Source organism: Microcebus murinus, chromosome 10 (genome assembly GCF_040939455.1).
Source record: "Microcebus murinus isolate Inina chromosome 10, M.murinus_Inina_mat1.0, whole genome shotgun sequence".
In the NCBI taxonomy this organism is placed as follows: Eukaryota; Metazoa; Chordata; class Mammalia; order Primates; family Cheirogaleidae; genus Microcebus; species Microcebus murinus.
In genome coordinates, this window is record NC_134113.1 from 57,836,334 (window position 1) to 57,855,640 (window position 19,307).

At 43.7% G+C, this 19,307-nt stretch overlaps 1 protein-coding gene and 1 long non-coding RNA gene across 2 annotated transcripts in view; one reads left to right on the top strand and one right to left on the bottom strand.

Annotated features, from left to right (window-relative positions):
• Positions 1–1,564: 1,564 nt before the first annotated feature.
• ATP5MC2 (ATP synthase membrane subunit c locus 2) lies at positions 1,565–10,426 on the bottom strand. The gene is made up of 5 exons (XM_012764061.3): positions 10,362–10,426; positions 7,492–7,561; positions 5,043–5,120; positions 4,298–4,491; positions 1,565–1,831 (listed from the first exon to the last, which is right to left on the bottom strand). Exons 2-5 carry the CDS (start codon positions 7,528–7,530, stop codon positions 1,717–1,719), a joined length of 426 nt encoding a protein of 141 aa, XP_012619515.2. The 5' UTR covers positions 7,531–7,561; positions 10,362–10,426; the 3' UTR covers positions 1,565–1,716.
• Positions 10,055–19,307, top strand: part of LOC105871006 (uncharacterized) — a 50,554-nt gene continuing 41,301 nt past the window's right edge. The window contains exon 1 of the long non-coding RNA XR_012921446.1: positions 10,055–10,276. This is a non-coding gene — a long non-coding RNA (uncharacterized LOC105871006). The remainder of the gene's footprint in view (positions 10,277–19,307) is intronic.

Below are 19,307 nucleotides of genomic sequence, written 5' to 3' on the forward strand. Positions count from 1 at the left end.
AGCCTTTAGAAAATATAAGTAATTTCTCATCTTTATACTGATTCTACAGTACAAAGTCCCTCTTGAGGCACTCTTAAGAGAAAAGGTTTATCCTTGCTTACTCTCTACCCTTTCCTCCCTACTTGGGAAAATGCTGTAACAGTTGCCAGCAACACTAAGCTTAGAGAGACTCCCACAAGACCAATAGTCTTACACTCTGGACTGCAAGAGATGACCCTGGCTCTAGTTCCATCTCTGCCAGTAAATGCCTCTGAGAGAATCCTTTGACCTCTTAAAGGCTCAGTTTCCTCACTTGTGAAGTGAGGGGGTTGGATGAGATGATTAAATGAAAAATTTAAGCACTTTTTGAGGTATAGCATGCTAGATACTTTTAGAAATACAAAGATGAACATGAAGTAGTCTCTGCTTCAAGAAACTGACAATCTAACTTAGAAGATAAAGCACTCATGTGCACACATATCCACATTTTATCATAGACCCTAAGTATTTCAAATTATTATATTATAAAGGATGCTCTATGGTCCTTTACAGAGGTTAACGTTCATTTGAGGATGAAAAACAGAAAATACCTTCAAGGAGGTTGCACTTAATCAAAGTCTTTAAGGATAAGAGTTTGAAAAAGAGGAAAGTGAGCAAAGATTTAAAATAAGAAACTAAAGATGGGTAGAGAAGGGACAAGGCTGGAACATAAGGACAGGAAAGCATTTGAAAAAAATGACAGTCCACTTTGGGCAGGGCATATAGGAATAATAACAGATAAAGGTGAAGTCACACTGTTTTAGAATTGGTAAATGACAAAACTAGTCCTGTGCTTAAGAGGATCACCTGCCAATGGTGAGTATAAGTAAATGCTAGAGGGAAGAGACTGGAGGCAGAAGCCAGCTAAGAGGTTATTAAAATAGACTAGGGCCGGGCGCGGTGGCTCACGCCTGTAATCCTAGCTCTCTGGGAGGCCGAGGCGGGCGGATTGCTCGAGGTCAGGAGTTCAAAACCAGCCTGAGCAAGAGCGAGACCCCGTCTCTACTATAAATAGAAAGAAATTAATTGGCCAACTAATATATATACAAAAAAAAAATTAGCCGGGCATGGTGGCGCATGCCTGTAGTCCCAGCTACTTGGGAGGCTGAGGCAGGAGGATTGCTTGAGCCAGGAGTTTGAGGTTGCTGTGAGCTAGGCTGACGCCATGGCACTCACTCTAGCCTGGGCAACAAAGCGAGACTCTGTCTCAAAAAAACACAAAACAAACAAACAAACAATAAAATAGACTAGGAGGGTGACAATAAGGGCTTGAACCAGGACAGTCGACAGTGGAAACAGAAAGCCCATTAGTCAACATTTTAAGCTAGCACTGTTAAGGTGCTACTGACCCCAATCCTCCAAGGCAAGGGAGAGTTATTAAAAAGGAGAGCTATTTTGAATAAAGCTTCACTGAAACAGATAATTAACAAGGGAGGCTAGGCAGACCCATGTTGAGTTTAGATCCATCACCACCCTCAAGGGCCTTTTACTCTCACCAAGTCACTCAGCCAACTGTGGAAAAGAAATATACACAGGAGACTCAAGAAACATCTTATTAATACAGTATTTATTTACCTTTCTTCTGTCAAACCCTGAGCCAACCACTTTCCCCAGGCTGCCTGGGGAGGTACAGGAAAAGGAACACACAGGGCAGACGAGACACGGGAGAAAGAACTATGGGAGGTGGAGACGGCTCCTTCACATGGCGAAGAGGATGAGAAAGGCCACCATCAGGCAAAAGAGCCCCATGGCCTCTGAGAGGGCAAAGCCCAGAATGGCGTAGGAGAAGAGCTGTTGCTTCAGAGAAGGGTTCCTGGAAGAAGAGGAGAAAAGACTGAATTTCTAGTTCAAACAAAGAAAATGACAAACATCTAATCTAAGGTAGACTCAGGGAGAATTCCCCTCTTCAAGATTGTCTTATTTAAGGAGACTTTCAGGGTGACATCATCATGCCCAAATTCTTGCCCTGATGCATCAAGGGTTCCACAGGGACTGAATGGACAATCTAAAATCCTATAACATGGCCTAGGTACAATCATTACTTTCTCTAGGGGTAAGTTATTACCATAACTTAAGACTTCTCAGCCTAGACACTTAATAATATCCAGGAATGGAGGATGGAGGAGGCATCCAGAATGACGAGATTATTGGAGCAGTGCTTTCACACTTCAAGCAACAAGACCCCCAAACAGGAAACACATAAAAGCCAAACTGCAATGGTACAAAAGTGGAAAATTTTAAAGGGTTGTTTGGGCTCCCCTTCATTCTCTAAGGCAGTCTCTGGGGCACATCCTCAGAATCCTAGGACTTTATACAACACAATTAGAAAAAAACACTGTTCCAGAGGTCAAGAGTCAGAGAGACAGACTACACTCTCTCATTTGAAAACAGTAAAAGATTTTGGCCTTTAAAAAGCTACACATGGGGCCGGGCGTGGTGGCTCACGCTTGTAATCCTAGCACTCTGGGAGGCCGAGGCAGGCGGATTGCTCAAGGTCAGGAGTTCAAAACCAGCCTGAGCGAGACCCTGTCTCTACTATAAAAAAATAGAAAGAAATTAATTGGCCAACTAATATATATATATAAAATTAGCCGGGCATGGTGGCGCATGCCTGTAGTCCCAGCTACTCGGGAGGCTGAGGCAGTAGGATTGCTTGAGCCCAGGAGTTTGAGGTTGCTGTGAGCTAGGCTGACGCCATGGCACTCACTCTAGCCTGGGCAACAAGCGAGACTCTGTCTCAAAAAAAAAAAAATAAAAATAAAAAAAAAAGCTACACATGGAAGCTGGGCATAGTGGCTCATGCCTGTAATCCTAGCACTCTGGGAAACCGAGGTAGGAGGATCACTCAAGGTCAGGAGTTCAAAACCAGCCTGAGCAAGAACAAGACCCAGTCTCTATTATAAATAGAAAGAAATTAATTGGCCAACTAATATATATAGAAAAAATTAGCCAGGCATGGTGGTGCATGCCTGTAGTCCCAGCTACTCAGGAGGCTGAGGCAGTAGGATTGCTTGAGCCCAGGAGTTTGAGGTTGCCGTGAGCTAGGCGGATGCCACGGCACTCTAGCCCAGGCAATAAAGTGAGATTCTATCACAGCTAGACAGTTGCCATGGCACTCTAGCCCGGGCAATAGAGTGAGATTCTGTCTTTAAAAAAAAAAAAAAAAAAAAAGCTACACATGGTCTATGAGTTAAAATAGTTGATAAAGGACCCCTCACCAGCCCCCTTTGAAAGTCAAAATGTAGTTTGTTATTTCCCTTCCTCTGCCCTCTGAAGTCTTGACAGTTAAAGTAAAGCAACACTAGCTTTTAACAGAATTGTGGGTACAGAAGCAGTCAGGCTTCTTTTTAACTACAAACCCTAAAAAATAACCCTATCTCCCCAAAGACAAAAAAAGAACTTGCTTGTCTCTAGGGGATTAATTTAGTTTGAACAGTGAGTTGTCCACAGTTGGTAGGGTCTAAACAGTCTCAGGTGTAGGGAGTAGGGCCTGACTGCAGAGCCAGTTTTCCCAGGGGTGACAGAGGTGAATTCCCAGAGATGGGGAAAAACAGTAAGCCATCATGTTCACTGATGCTTTAGACCAGGGATGACATGCTCTTTCTGTAAGGACCAGACAGTAAATATTTTAGGCTTTGTGGGCCACATATGGTCTCTATTGCTTAAAAAAAAAAACCCCAAAAACAAAAACAAAACAAAACCTTTAAAGCCTGGGCAATGGTGAGACCGTGTCTCTACAAAACCCAAAAAATTAGCTGGGTGTGGTGGCAGGCACCTTTAGTTCCAGTACTTGGGAGGCTGAGGCAGGAGGATCCCTTGGGCCCAGGATTTGGAGGCTACAGTGAGCTATGATGATGCCACTGCACTCCAGCCTGGTCAACAGAGCAAGACCCTGTCTCTAAAAAACAATAGAAAAATAATTCTTATCTCAACCATACAAAACCAGGCTGTGGCCCAAATTTGGCCTTTGGGCCTTAGTGTCCCAATCCCTGCTCTAGACCAAAGCTGTTCCATAGAACTTTCTTCAACAATATAAACATTCTTTATCTGCTCTATTGAATATGGTAGCCTCTAGCCACATGTGGCTACTGAGCTCTTGAAATAGTATGACTGAAAACCTAAACTGTATGTATTTTTAATTAATTAAAATTTAAATTCAAAATAGCAACATGTAGCTAGTTGCTAAGATACAGAATAGTGTAGCTTTAGACCCCCAAATATTTCTGCCCAGACCTTCAGAAAGCATATCAGAGAGCCAATGGACGGTCTGACAGCTTACCTGGCGTAACCAATGATGAGGCTCCCAAACACGGTCCCAATCCCAGCCCCAGAGCCAGCCACCCCAACTGTGGCAGCCCCAGCCCCAATGAACTTGGCTGCTGTGTCGATGTCCCTTGAAATGGTGCTGGTTTGGAAGCTGTGGCTAGGGACAACTGAGGTCAGGGGACGTGAGACTGCCAGGATCCTGAGGTTCTGTGAAGAAGAGGCAGGTACAAGGTAAAGTTTTTTGGAAACCCTTTTGCTTTGGAAACTTTTGTACCATTTCAACCCTTTATGCTGCCAAATCCCAAGGTTTCTCCCTCAAATGGAAAATCATTTAACTCCCTAGAAAACGCTCTCACATGCTGGCAAAAAGAACCTTTTAATGTAGGAGGTGGACTTCAAATGCCTTCACAATTCAGGTGCGGTTTAGAACTGTAAGGTTGAGGCTCTGACCTGTTTTCGGTCAGAAAGATCAAGAAGATCATCTTCCTGAGACTAGATGCTCCCAACTGAAGTCAGTAGACTAAGTAGGCCAAGTAATGGCAGTTAGGAGCATAGGGGCTTGTGCTGCCAGTGGCAAAAGCTGGAGCACTAGAACACACATTGTATTAACTGTCCTCCATCTCTGCCTAAAACCAATGGCCTTTATACTTTACTAATTTTAAGCTGTGTGTCCCCAGCACTCCCCCTACTGGTTCTGGCAGGTAACCCTCCCTAGCCCTCACCCTGACACCACAGTCCCAACTCCACCAGTGAGATACCTCATCTGTCAGTGTTTCTGGTCGTTTCAGCACCACTACAGACAATGGTCGACTCAGCAGCTGAGAGGTGCTCTTGACCTAGCAGGAATGACACAAGGGCAGGAAGGTCAAGGAAGGCTGTGGAGAGGAGTTTTAGAACCATGCTAAGTTGTTACATCATCAGAAAGGGTCTTCTCTCTCTTCTGATTCCCTTTCCATTTTCACACTTAAATCAGAATCTTGGGGCCGGGCGCGTGGCTCACGCCTGTAATCCTAGCACTCTGGGAAGCCAAGGTGGGCGGATTGCTCAAGGTCAGTAGTTCGAAACCAGCAAGAGCGAGACCCCATCTCTACTATAAATAGAAAGAAATTAATTGACCAACTAATATATATAGAAAAAATTAGCATAGTGGCACATGCCTGTAGTCCCAGCTACTCGGGAGGCTGAGGCAGGAGGATTGCTTGAGCCTAGGAGTTTGAGGTTGCTGTGAGCTAGGCTGACGCCACGGCACTCACTCTAGCCTGGGCAACAAAGTGAGACTCTGACTCAAAAAAAAAAAGAAAAAAAGAAAAAAAAGAAAAATCAGAATCTTGGATCATTTATTCTTACTTTTAGCAAAATCTAGATTCAAGAACCATACCAGTTCTCTTGCTTCTCAGGCTTTACTTTAAGGAAACCAAGTCTATTTCTTTTTGGGCCATAAGAGATTATCTTATCAACCCTTGGTGTACCCTTTTACAGCCCTTGAGAATATGAAATCTTAGCCTCAGAAGCATTTGCTTCACTCAACAAAGGAGATATATATATATAGATGCTCCTCAACTTATCATGGGGTTATGTTCAGATAAATCCATCATAAGTTGAAAATGCATTTAAAACACGAAACCTAGCAAACAGTAGACTTTAGCCTTGCCTAATCTTAAATGTGCTTAAATTAGCCTACAGTTGGGCAAAATCATTTGGCAACATAGTACACTGTAGAGTATTATTAATAGCAGTGGTGGACTGGAAGCTATGGCTCACTGCCACTGCCCAGCATTGTGACAGAGTATTATACTATCTTATCACTCTTAGCCTGGGAAAAGATCAAAATTCTTGAAGTATGGTTTAAAGTATTCTCAAAGTATGGTTTCTACTAAATGTCTATCACTTTTGTATCATTGTAAAGTCAAGAAATTATAAGTTGAACTATCTAAGTCGAGGGCTTATCAGTAATGGCAAGCCCACAAGAGGAAGCCAATAATTGGGCATCTTTCCCTGAACACATCCTTCTAGAAAATAGGCACAAAGATCCATGCTCAAAATTTACCCCCTCCTGGTAGCCTCTTCTGACTAACCTCAAGCCAGTGTCTCTAGCCAGGGCTGGAAAGTCAGATAGGCTAACATTCAAATCCTAACTATCAGCTGTGTGATCTCTGGACAAGTCACTTAAATCTTTTAAAGCCTGTCTTCTCATCTATCAAATGGGAATAATCTCTCTCAGGGCTGATTTGAGGACTAAATGAGATTATATATACAAATAGGTAAACTCAGTGCTAGACACACGGTAAGTGCTCAATAAATGGTACCTACTAATAGCATCACTCCTTTTTATTTATGGATGAACCAACCATCTCCAGTATCTGATAATTTTTAATTTCTTCCACACTACGGCTTCCGAGTCAAATACTTTTTCTTTTTTTTTTTTTTTGAGACAGAGTCTCGCTTTCTTGCCTAGGCTAGAGTGAGTGCCGTGGCGTCAGCCTAGCTCACAGCAACCTCAAACTCCTGGGCTCAAGCAATCCTCCTGCCTCAGCCTCCTGAGTAGCTGGGACTACAGGCACGAGCCACCATGCCCGGCTGATTTTTATATTATATATATTAGTTGGCCAATTAATTTCTTTCTATTTTTATGGTAGAGACGGGGTCTTGCTCAGGCTGGTTTTGAACTCCTGACCTTGAGCAATCCGCCCGCCTCGGCCTCCCAGAGTGCTAGGATTACAGGCGTGAGCCACCGCGCCCGGCCCAAATACTTTTTCAATATGTATTTATATGTATTTTAGTTTCCCACCCAAATTTAAGTCCGAGAATGAGCTCCTAGCTATGGCTCAGTCAGGACAAGATCCTACACACTGTGCACTCAGCCCAAGTTATATAATCTACTTTAAGTTTACCACCTCTGGCTGGGTTCCAGTTTACAGGGAACATACAGTTTCAGGATCAGGAATAACCTATCTTAGTTTAGACTCTCATCTATACTCTTCTCCTAAGACAGTTGGATAAGAACAGTTAACTACTCTCTAAGGGATACGGGGTTAGGGTAGCATCTAGCAAGCATTCATTCTATTCTGTTAGGCTATACAGCAAAGGGCATTCAAGAATCTCATTCACTTTCCTCCAGTTCAGCTGTGAAGAACAGGGTCTGATAGTAAGGAAGAGACAAATTGGCCCCTGCTTTGAAACTCTCACAGAAAAAAAGGAGGTACTTACCAAAGAGGGGGTGGAGACGAACTTTGAGCAGGCGTACATTTTCAGGGGGTGAGGGGCTGTGGCAGGAGAACTGGAATTACAGAAACAGTATTATAAACATTGTCCTTGTTCACTAAACTACACCCTTATTAAAGGTGTTAAGAAAGTTAAGAAAGCTAACTGCCTAGAAAGCAGAGTGACTGATCTTAAGTCATCAGCAAAGGTGGAATTAGAACCCTGAAGTCATGATTTTCCTATAGAAACCCCAAACAACTCTCAAGATTTCCTTATACCTTATAATCAAGTGATTTCCTCTGGTCTGAACAAGTAGTCACTTGGTCTCAGCTTTAGGACCTGGTATCCATTTCCTTAGCCTCACGATTTGCAGTAGCCAGAGGAATTTTCCCAGAGTGTCCTTTGCCTTTTTCAGATTCTATTAAAAAAGAACTCTTCTCTGGACCTTGTTGTCTGGGGCTCAAAATGTTGCCCTTTAAAGACTAGAGTCATTGTACTCTTGGGAGATATTTGTTGAAAGCCAAGACACTAGAAGGTCTCCAACAATCTTTACTGAATTACCGAGGAGAAGTACATGATTCTTCAAAACACTTCAATTTCCTACATTAATTAACTGGATAAGGCAGATGGAGGATCTCTGCCATTATTATGTTTAGCAATGACTGTTAAACTATTATGCATTTTCACCATCATACTATGGCATACTAAACTGTGTAATCCTGAGCTCTGAACAAGTCTTGACACTGTTGGTTCTAAGTCAGTAGAACTGAATTTACGTGAGAAGGGAGGATGAGTTAAAGACCTAAAAGCAACATTTTCCCAAGCAAAGTGAGAAGACCACCTAAGCCAAAACTATCTGGGTATGGGTGGTGTATGTATTAAAAATACACATTCTTGCCCTCCACCCCCTTCCTGGTCAAGATCTATGGGGATAAGGCCCAAGTACCCTGTATTTCAAACAAGTTTCCTAAATGATTGTTAGGTACACCTAACTTTAAGAGCATTGTCTTAAAACCAGTCTAGAAACTACAGTAGTGGCAGAGGCACGACCTGAACTCAGATCTCACTTTTCTTTTTAAGAGACAGGGTCTTGTTCTATTGCCCAGGCTGGAAAGCATTAGGCTGATCACAGCTTACTGTAACCTAAAACTCCTGGGCTCAAGTGGTCCTCTTGCCTCAGCCTCCCAAGTAGCTGGGAAAATAGGCAGATGCCACCATGCCCAGCTAATTTTTAATTTTTTTATAGAGACAGGGTCTTGCTATGTTACCCAGGCTGTCTCAACTCCTGGCCTCAAGTGATCCTCCTGCCTCAGCCTCCCAAAGTGCTGGTATTACAGGTAAAAGCCACCACACCTGCCACCCAGTATTTTCACTTTTAAGTAATGCTTTCTTTTTTTTTTACTCACTCACTCATTCTTACTCCGTTACATGCTTTCTAATATGCCACAGACTGAAATACTCAGTGAATGCTTGGGCCTGTTAAATGCCACTTCTGTAAATGAACTGGACTCAGACTGTCTCAGGTTATAATCCTTCTGAATCCAGGATCTTAATTACTTTTAGATTAATGTATGTCTTCAACTCTTGTCCTGTCTAAAACTCTACTTCCTTTTTTCCTATGAACATATCATGTCATACTGTCTAGAATTCTGATCTTTTCCTATATATTAACTCTAACCCAATTCTGCTACCTGATATTCAGGTTTTCTTGACTCAAAATCCAATGCTTCTTTAAAGCTTTTAGAAAAGTGAGGGCTTTTTTCCAAGGCAATTAAATCTCAGTGTTATCATTTACAAAATATAGTTTTTAGGATTAAATTTATTCATTTACAAGTAATACTTGTTGAGAGTTTAATGTGGTGTTGGCACATGACAAGTGCACAAAAAGGGTGGCAAATATGAGAGCCCGAATAAAGTGCAGATCCCATCACTGGCCACATAACCATGGCAAGTGTGCATATGGTAGCCTACACCTCGGGCAAAAGCACTATCCAGAATCAGGGCTTCTAAATCATCATGGGTTTCTTCATCAATGCAGATGTATCACAGACATATGGGGATGCTAACTTAACCATTCCCTTCCTTAAACCTTTTTTCCCTCCTAATGGCAGAATATGGGGAGATTCATAAATCCTAGAGTACAGGTGGCAGGTGCAGACTCTCATGCTGGCCCCACTAGGTTGGTCTTACCCCACCCTTTTGGGCCTTTCTCTAACAGAAACCCTCATCTCTAGCTTGTGATTTTTCTAACTTCACCAGAGTGCCAGGGAAGTAAGAAAAAGGTACTGGGAAACGACCAGGGGTCCAAAGAGATCAGTCTCTCTTCTGCCTTGGCTCTCCCAGGCACAGCCTGATGGGAAGGGATGTTTTGGCTATTCTGTTTGCTTCTACCACGTGCATGGCCTACTTTTTAAATTGAGGGGTGCTGACTAGAGGGACTGGTGGCTCTAGATAATCCACTATTCCCATTTGAGACTTCAGAATAAAGGCGGCAAGAGTCAGGAAAAAGAGGAAAGAACTGAGACAGGAGGAGAGAGCCTGGGGATTGTGACAATCTGAAATGGCAAGACGTTGAGAAAAGAGCGGCTGCAAGGGCTGAGTCGGACCAGGCGAAAATGAGCACTCCCGGATCTGACTTTCACCAGCTCCCCGGCACCCTCCCCCGACGAGACATCCAAGATGGCGCCAGGCCCGCGCGGTTGGAGGTCACCGGCACGCGGAAGAGGCAGCCTAAGGCGCGGGGATACCGGGAGCCAGGGAGGGCGCAAGAACCTGGGTGGGAGTAAGCAAGGTAAGAGCCTTAAAGCGTCCGCGCGAGGTGGGGTGCCCCGCGCGCGTGCGCGGCGAGGAGAGGGCACGAGGCCCCAAGGCCTTACCTGCTCCCAGCGCAGAGAAGACAGAGAGGGGCGGGGGGTGGGAAAAGCGAAAGGAAAGCTCGGCGCATGCGTGGCCCGGGCCAACGAGTCGCTCAGTCACGGATAGAGCGATTTGAACGTGGGGGTGTCGGCTCGGGTGCTATAGCGCCACCTGCCAGCTCTGTGGCGGTACCCGACCAGTTGCTCCACCTGGCGTTGGAGAGGAGAAACTACAGGCAGAGCCTACCGTGTGCAGAAATGAGGCCAACTCCGCAAAGCAAGCTGATCCTCACCGTGGACTGCGGTTTGGTCTGCAGGGCGTTTGGGATCTTGGACTTCCGACCCCTTTCCGAGCATGCGCAGTCACATTGCAAAAAAAAAAAAAATCTGAGTTCGTGTTAAATACCATACCGTCAGGCTTGGTGTTCAGTGCCTAAAATGGAGCAGGAGGAAAATGAAGTCTTGGGATTCCTGCCTTCTGTCGCGCGGGGACCCTGGCATCATTGCATGAGAAACCGGTTTAATGGGCCAATAATAGTCAGCAAAATGCCCCACCTGCTTCTGGTGGCTCACATTTTTTACCCTCTTTTCCTTATTCTGGTGATAAGCCATGAGAAAACCAGCATCACCGAGCCGGAAAACGGGCTACATACGATCTGAAGCTCTTTCCTGAGGCCTGGGACAGACTCAATAATGGGCACCTGTAACCTGCTGTAAGGTTGCGAAGTCACCCCAGGCATGCCCAAATCTCACCTACAAGAGTTGGGATAAACAGTACCCCCATGAAGTGCTCTCCTGAAAGCCCTGTCTTCTCTCTCGTCCCCTTTCTGTCGTTCGTCCGCTGGTGGTTGGAAGTGGGGGAGTTTCCTGGCCCTCATCTCTTCCTGTAGGCCTCTGTCTCCCAGACGGGACCCGACCTGCCCTTTGGAAGAGGGCAGCAAGGCCTACCTAGTTCCAAACCCCTGCCTCCCTGGCATCGTGCTTGAACGTAGCACGAGAAAGATGGGAAAAAGCTCACCAAACCCCTATAAAAAATAAAAAATAAAAAGAAAGCCGCGGCTGTAAATAAAGCCAAATCCGCCACCCTCTGAGGGGCCGTTTGTCCTCCCCTCCTTGGCCCCGTCCTTCCCGCCGCCCCCTCCCGGCTCCCGGGCCCCGCAGCGCCCCGGCCCCGAGCTCCTCCATTTAATCGGATTTGGGAGAAGGGGAGGATAAATCATGGCAGCAGCTTTACGGTCCCGGAGGAGAGGCGAGCCGCAGCCAGGCACACCCCGGCCGGCGATAAAAACCGCCGCTGAAAGCCCACGGAGCAATTTCCCGGGACCCCGAGCGACGCCATTACAGGAATGTAATTTTGCCCGGATGAGGCCCCGAGTTTAATTATCCTCGCGGAGGAATTTCAATGCGGCCAATCCATCTTGCAGGCGGGCGGCAGAGGGATTTATATGGGCCCGTTATTTCACACCGATCCTCCATCTGCATTTTTATGGCCCTGAGCTCCTGAGAGGGAGGAGGAAGGAGTGGGGAGAAATAGGAGAAGCGGGCGAGAAGGCGGGGGAGACGCCGCGCCTTTCCTAAATTCACGATTCCAGCTCGATTAGAATTCTCTCAGGTTTGAGAGAAATTTCCCAATCTCTCTCCAGTTCTACTTGTTGACTGCGCCCGGAGTGCGCGGGTAAATGGAGAATAGGACTGGGATCCTTGGGACTCAATCAACAGGTATTTACCCAGGTACTAAACGGTGCCAGACACTGAGACTGTTAGGAGAAAAGAGAAGACAGGCTAGCAAGGATCTGAGTTTATCTCCTAAGGTCCCCAGACACCACCATCCCCGCCAAAACGGAATTCCTTTGGGCTCTCAGCTTCTCATCCTCCAGGGCTGTGAAGCTGGTTCCTCCCAAAAGTTGTTAAAGCCTGCAATGTTTAATACACCCTTACTCCCATACAACAGTGGACTCTGGATTCAGACAGAACTGGGTTTCCAAATCGCTGTGTGACCTTGGGCAAGCTGTTTAATCCCTCTAAATCGATTTTTTCCTTTGTAAATTGCGAATAATAATAGTGCTTACCCCACAGCCAATATTGGGTTAATATACATGAAGTTTTTAGTAGTGTACTTGGTTCCCAGTAAGAGTTCAATAATTGCTAGCTTCATCATCACCATCATCATCATCACTTTGATTATTATAGTTAGGAGCATTGCAACTGAATTTTGCACTGCTCCCTAGAGACTTTTATTGCAAGGTCCTTGAGATAGTCTGTTCTGAAAGAGACTCAATTATCACTTTAAAAAGTTTTTTACCTACCTAAATCATACAAAACAAGTTATTTGACATGCTGGTGAGTGGAGATCTGTGGGGAGGTTGAGAATCCTGGGGGCCAGTTCTACAGGGTTTCAAGCAAGAAATTAGATCTATAGAGGAGCAGTGAGACTACAAAAAGAGGGTGGAGGTTATGTGAGGAGAGGAGTGAATTTGAAAACAACAAAAAATTGTCCAAGAGAAGATTAGCTGAGGATCTAGGGATCTTCTTAACTATGGACTTGGGGAAGGGTTCTTCCTTCATTTCACAGAGGGAAAACTGTGGTCCAGGAAGGAAAGGGTGTGGAGCCAGAACTATCCTTTCCAATCAATCAGTTTCTTTTCCTACCAGACCGGTGACGAGAACTGAGATTGATCTTTTCTTTTTTAGGATTGGTTAACAACCCTCAAGGGGGCCAGAGACTCATTTTAATTGACTGGATAGGCTAGGAAGTAGGTTCAGGTTCTCTCATACAGAAATTCCAAATATTCTTTTCCACAAAGGTCACCAAGAGAGTCTTGATTGGCTTATACACGTTTGCCTTTGGACGGGAAACACAGTAGCTTAGAGAAAAAAGAAAATCGAGAGAATTGTGCAGGCAGGCCACAGTTCAATTTCAAATCAGAGAGAGAGAGATTTACAGAAACAGAGTGATTAAAAAAGAGAAAGAGGCCAGCGCGGGTGGCTCACACCTGTAATCCTAGCACTCTGGGAGGCCGAGGCAGGCGGATGGCTAGAGGTCAGGAGTTCGAAACCAGTCTTAGCGAGACCCCGTCTCTACCAAAAATAGAAAGAAATTAATTGACCAACTGAAATATATATATATATATTTGTATATACATATGTGTGTATATATATATATATTTATAAAATTAGCCGGGCATGGTGGCGCATGTCTGTAGTCCCAGCTACTCGGGAGGCTGAGGCAGTAGGATCGCTTGAGCCCAGGAGATTGAGGTTGCTGTGAGCCAGGCTGACGCCACGGCACTCACTTTAGCCTGGGCAAGAAAGTGAGACTCTGTCTCAAAAAGAGAGAGAGACAGAGAGAGACAGACTAGCCACAGAGAAATGCAGAGGAAAAAAATATTGCCAGAGAGTAGAGGAAGGGTTTGAATAACTTGTTTTCATTCCTGATGGCTTAGGATGAGGCTACTTTATGACATGTTTTGCTAGATGGACATGTTGCCAGTACATAAAGAACAGCTGTCTTGGAAGCAGGAGACTGGGAGTCTACTCCCAGCCCTGCTACCAGCTAGTTAAGTAACTGCAAGTTACTTCATCTCTCAAAGCTCCGGTTTCCTCATTTGGAAAAATCAGGGAGAGCAGTAGGTGATCTCTAAGGTTCTATCCGATGTTAACTTTCCAGGATTCTCTTTTTTTTTCTGATAAACAGGCAATTTTCTACAAGTTGAAGTGTTACCTTTGCACTGCCAATAAGGACTATTCTTAGATCTTACGCTTCTGTATTTATTTGTGATTGTTAAATTTCAAGCTCCTGGGCTGTGATGGGCTGGTGGGCACTGACTGATGGATTTTCTACTTTTCCTTGCTAAGTTAGCTCCCCAAGACAGGACTGTGAGCCATCAACAAACCTCCCTACTTCTGGAGAAAGAAATCAGTAGATGAAGGAAGGGAAAGGATCACTGGTATCCAGGCTTCTGAGGGAGGGATCAGTGGAAGAGTTGGTGGCAAAAGGACGGCCAAAAAAGTTTTTGCTGGGGAAGAACTTAAAGTTCCTTTGAATGTGTATGAGGAATTTATACATGTCCTACATATTTAGAAGCCATGATTAAGTATCTGTGTGAACAGATTTGGTCCCTGCCATTGGAAGGTCCCTCCCAAGCCAAGGAAGACACATAGACATAAAACATAGAAAATAAAAGTTATTGTAATATATTGTGAAAAGGTAAGGATAGCAAGCTAGAGATCTGAAGTCTAGATTTTAGAATACTACTAATTAGTTATGTAACTTTGAGAAAATCACTTTACCTCTCTGGACTTCAGTTTTTTCATCTGCAAAATGTAGGAAACACTAGATGATAACTAAGGTATCTTTCACCTTGAAATACATATTAAATAGCATAGATCTGGCCTTTCTGGTCTGCCCTTGTCTCCCAAGACTTCAAGTAGTCAACCAATATGTATTGAGCATGTACTATGTGCAAAGTATTATACTACATATTGTGAGTGGGTATAAAAAGGAGACAATATAATCCTTTGTCTTCATAAATTAGTAATCAGTAAGAAAGATATGTACTTTTATAACTGTAATATGCAGCAGGATTTAATAGGCTATATGAATAATAGGAGTTGAGGAGGTAATAGGACTTTTAGCTAGAAAAATCAGGGGCACCATGATTTTTTAAAAATTTATTCATTTTAATTTTTATGGGTACATAATAGTTGTATATCTTTATAGGGTACACGTGATGTTTTGATACAGGCATACAATGTTAATCAGTCAATTCAGGGTGATTGGGGTATCTATCACCTTAGGCATTTATCATTTTTTTATGTTAGGAACATTCTAATTCCACTCTTTTAGTTATTTTATTTTATTTATTTTTTATTTTTTTATATTTTTTTTTCTAATGTTCGAGCAATCAATGGATTTTAGTTATTTTAAAGCATACTGTAACTTACTGTTGATTATAGTCACTTTGTTGTGCTATCAAATATTGTTCATTAGGCCTGGCGCAGTGGCTCATTCCTGTAATCCTAGCACTCTGGGAGGCCAACGTGGGCAGATCATTTGAGCTCAGGAATTCGAGACCAGCCTGAGCAAGAGCGACACTCCATCTCTACCAAAAATAGAAAAAATTAGCTGGGCATGGTGGCGCATGCCTATTGTCCCAGCTACTCGGGAGGCTGAGGCAGAAGGATTGATTGAGCCAAGGAGTTTGAGGTTGCTGCGAGGTAGGCTGATGCCATGGTACTCTAGCCCGGGCAACAGAGTTAGACTATGTCTCAAAAAAATATATATATTGTTCATTCTACCTAACCATCTAACTATATTTTTGTACCCATTAACCATTCCTACTTTATCCCTCTCTTCCTGATACCCTTCTAAGCCTCTGGGAACCATCACTCTACCCTCTGTCTCCATGAGATCAATTGTTTTTAATATTTAGCTCCCACATGTGAGTGAGAACATGCAAGATTTGTCTTTCTGTGCTTGGCTTATTTCACTTAATGTAATGTTCTCCAGTGTCATCCATGTTGTTGCAAATGACAGGATTTCATTCTTTATTATGGCTCTATAATATTCTACTGCATATATGTACCACAATTTCTTTATCCATTCATCTTTTGATGAACACAGGTTGATTCCATATCTTGGCTATTGTGGATCTGCAATAAACATAAGAGTGCAGATGTCTTTTTGATATACTAATTTCCCTTCCTTTAGATATATACCCAGCAGTGGGATTACTGGGTCATATGGTAGTTCTAGTTTTAGTTTTTTGAGGAACCTTCATACTGTTCTCTATAGTGGTTGCACTAATTTACATTCCCACCAACAGTATCCAAGAGTTCCCCTTTCTTCACTTCACATCCTCACTAGCATTTTTTTTTTTTTTTTGCAACAGAGTCTTACTCTGCCACCCTGGGTAGAGTATAGTAACATGATTGTAGCTCACTGCAACCTTCAACTCCTAGGCTCAAGCAATCCTCCTGCCTCAGCCTCCCAAGTAGCTGGGACTATAGGCGCATACCACAACCCCCAGCTGGTTTTTTTCTTTGTGATAGAGACGTGTGTGTGCGTGTATGTGTGTGTGTGTGCGCGCACATGTATCTCACTATTGCTCAGGCTAGTCTTGAACTCCTGAGCTCAAGCAATCCTCCCGCCTCGGCCTCCAAGAGTGCTAGGGTTACAGGCATGAGCCATTGTGTCTGACCCTCACTAGCATTTGTTATCGCCTGTCTTTTTTATAAAAGCCATTTTAAGTGGGGTGAGATATCTCTTTGTAGTTTTTTGTTTGTTTGTTTTTTGATTTTGTTTTTTTTTGAGACAGAGTCTCACTTTGTTGCTCAGGCTAGAGTGAGTGCTGTGGTGTCAGCCTAGCTCACAGCAACCTCAATCTCCTGGGCTCAAGTGATCCTTCTGCCTCAGCCTCCCAAGTAGCTGAGACTACAGGTATGCACCACCATGCTTGGCTAATTTTTTCTATATATTTTTAGTTGGCCAATTAATTTCTTTCTATTTTTAGTAGAGATGGGGTCTTGCTCTTGCTCAAGTTGGTCTCCAACTCCTGACCTTGAGCGATCCACCACCTCGGACTCCCAGAGTGCTAGGATTACAGGTGTGAGGCACCATGCATGGCCTCTCTTTGTAGTTTTTTTTTTTTTTTTTTTTTTTTTTGAGACAGAGTCTCGCTTTGTTGCCTAGGCTAGAGTGAGTGCCGTGGCGTCAGCCTGGCTCACAGCAACCTCAAACTCCTGGGCTCAAGCGATCCTTCTGTCTCAGCCTCCCAAGTAGCTGGGACTACAGGCATGAGCCACCATGCCCGGCTCATTTTTTCTATATATATTAGTTGGCCAATTAGTTTCTTTCTATTTATAGTAGAGACGGGGTCTCGCTCTTGCTCAGGCTGGTTTCGAACTCCTGACCTCGAGCAATCCGCCCGCCTCGGCCTCCCAGAGTGCTAGGATTACAGGCGTGAGCCACCGCGCCCGGCCTCTTTGTAGTTTTGATTCATATTTCTCTGATGAATAATGATGCTGAGCATTTTTTTCATATACCAGTTGGCCATTTTTATGTCTTCTTTTTTTTTGAGACAGAGTCTCACTTTCTTGCCCAGGCTAGAGTGAATGATGTGGCGTCAGCCTAGCTCACGGCAACCTCAATCTCCTGAGCTCAAGCAATCCTTCTGTCTCAGCCTCCCGAGTAGCTGGGACTACAGGCATGCACCACCATGCCCAGCTAATTTTTTGTATATATATTTTTAGTTGGTCAATTAATTTCTTTCTATCTTTGGTAGAGACAGGGTCTCGCTCAGGCTGGTTTCGAACTCCTGACCTGGAGCTACCTGCCTGCCTTGGCCTCCCAGAGTGCTAGGATATATGTCTTCTTTTGAGAAATGTTTGTTCAAATCCTTTGCCCATGTTTTTTTAATTGGATTGATTTTTTCGTATTGAGTTGTTGGAGCTCCTTATATATTTCTAGTTATTAATTCCTCATCAAATGAGTATTTGCAAATATTTTCTCCTATTCTCTGGGCTGTCTATTCCCTTTGTTGATTGTTTCCTTTGCTGTGCAGGAGCTTTTTAGCTTAATGTGATCCCATTTGTCTAATTTGGCTTTGGTTGCCTGTGCTTTGGGGGTGTTACTCAAGAAATCATTGGGAGTACCATGATTAAAGTAGGGTTTTTTCTTCTTTTAAAAAATAATGAACTATTTGAATCATATAAAAGAATGTGAGTAGGCCGGGCGCTGTGGCTCACGCCTGTAATCCTAGCTCTTGGGAGGCCGAGGCGGGCGGATTGCTCAAGGTCAGGAGTTCAAAACCAGCCTGAGCAAGAGCGAGACCCCGTCTCTACTATAAATAGAAAGAAATTAATTGGCCAACTGATATATATATAAAAAATTAGCCGGGCATGGTGGCGCATGCCTGTAGTCCCAGCTACCCGGGAGGCTGAGGCAGAAGGATCACTCGAGCCCAGGAGTTTGAGGTTGCTGTGAGCTAGGACGCCACGGCACTCGCTCTAGCCTGGGCAACAAAGCGAGACTCTGTCTCAAAAAAAAAAAAAAAAAAAAAAAGAATGTGAGTAATGTATATTTATTTGTTCAACAGATATTTATTGAGCATATACTGTGTGCCAGGCACTGTTCTTGATGCTAGGAACACAGGTATGAACAAAGCAAGACAAAAATCCTTGCCTTCCCAGAGCAGATATTTTATATAAATTATAATGAAATATAATGATAAACTGGGCATCCATTAACACCCCCCCCCAATTTAAGAGAATAAAAAAATATAACCAATACTACTGAGAGGCCAGGCACAGTGCTAGTGCTTCATACCAGTAATCCTAGCACTTTGGGAGGCCAAGGCAGGAGGTTCCCTTGAGGCCAGGAGCCTGGGCAACATAGCAAGACTCCATCTCTAAAAAATTTTTTTAAAACAAGCTGGGTATGATGGCGTGTGCCTATTCACAGCTCTGAGGCAAGAGGATTGCTTGAGCCCAAGAGTTTGATGTTGCAGTGAGCTATGATGATGCCACTACACTCCGGCCTGGGCAGCAGAGCAAAACTCTGTCTCTAAAATTAAAACAAAACAAAACACTGAGGAGCCTCACATGCTTCTCTCCTATGGTAACCCCTGAATTTTATGTTTATCAATCATTTCCTGGTTTTTCTTAATATTTTTGCCAAATATTTTTATTTTGTTCTTTCCCCTATTTTAAACCACTCTGAGTGATATTATTTGTAGACTTCTTGGACTTGCTTTTATCATTCAACATTATGTTTCTAAGATTCATTCATGTTGCTGTAGTTTATTTACTTTCATTGATGTGTAATAACCCACCAATTTGTTGACAAATTCTACTGTTAATGAGTGTTAAGATTTGTTTCCAGCTTTTTGCTATTATAAATTCTGCTTTGAACATTTCTGAACATGTCTCCTGGTATACATGGGCAAGAATTTCTTTAGGGTATATGTA

Bases quoted from the DNA above. Each gene is read 5' to 3' on its own strand.
- ATP5MC2 (XM_012764061.3), bottom strand. From the start codon at position 7,530: ATGTACGCCTGCTCAAAGTTCGTCTCCACCCCCTCTTTG. The intron at 5,121-7,491 runs GTAAGTACCTCC...CATTCCTGCTAG, and splicing joins TCGTCTCCACCCCCTCTTTG to GTCAAGAGCACCTCTCAGCT. The intron at 1,832-4,297 runs GTAAGCTGTCAG...CTCTTCTTCCAG, and splicing joins CTCATCATTGGTTACGCCAG to GAACCCTTCTCTGAAGCAAC.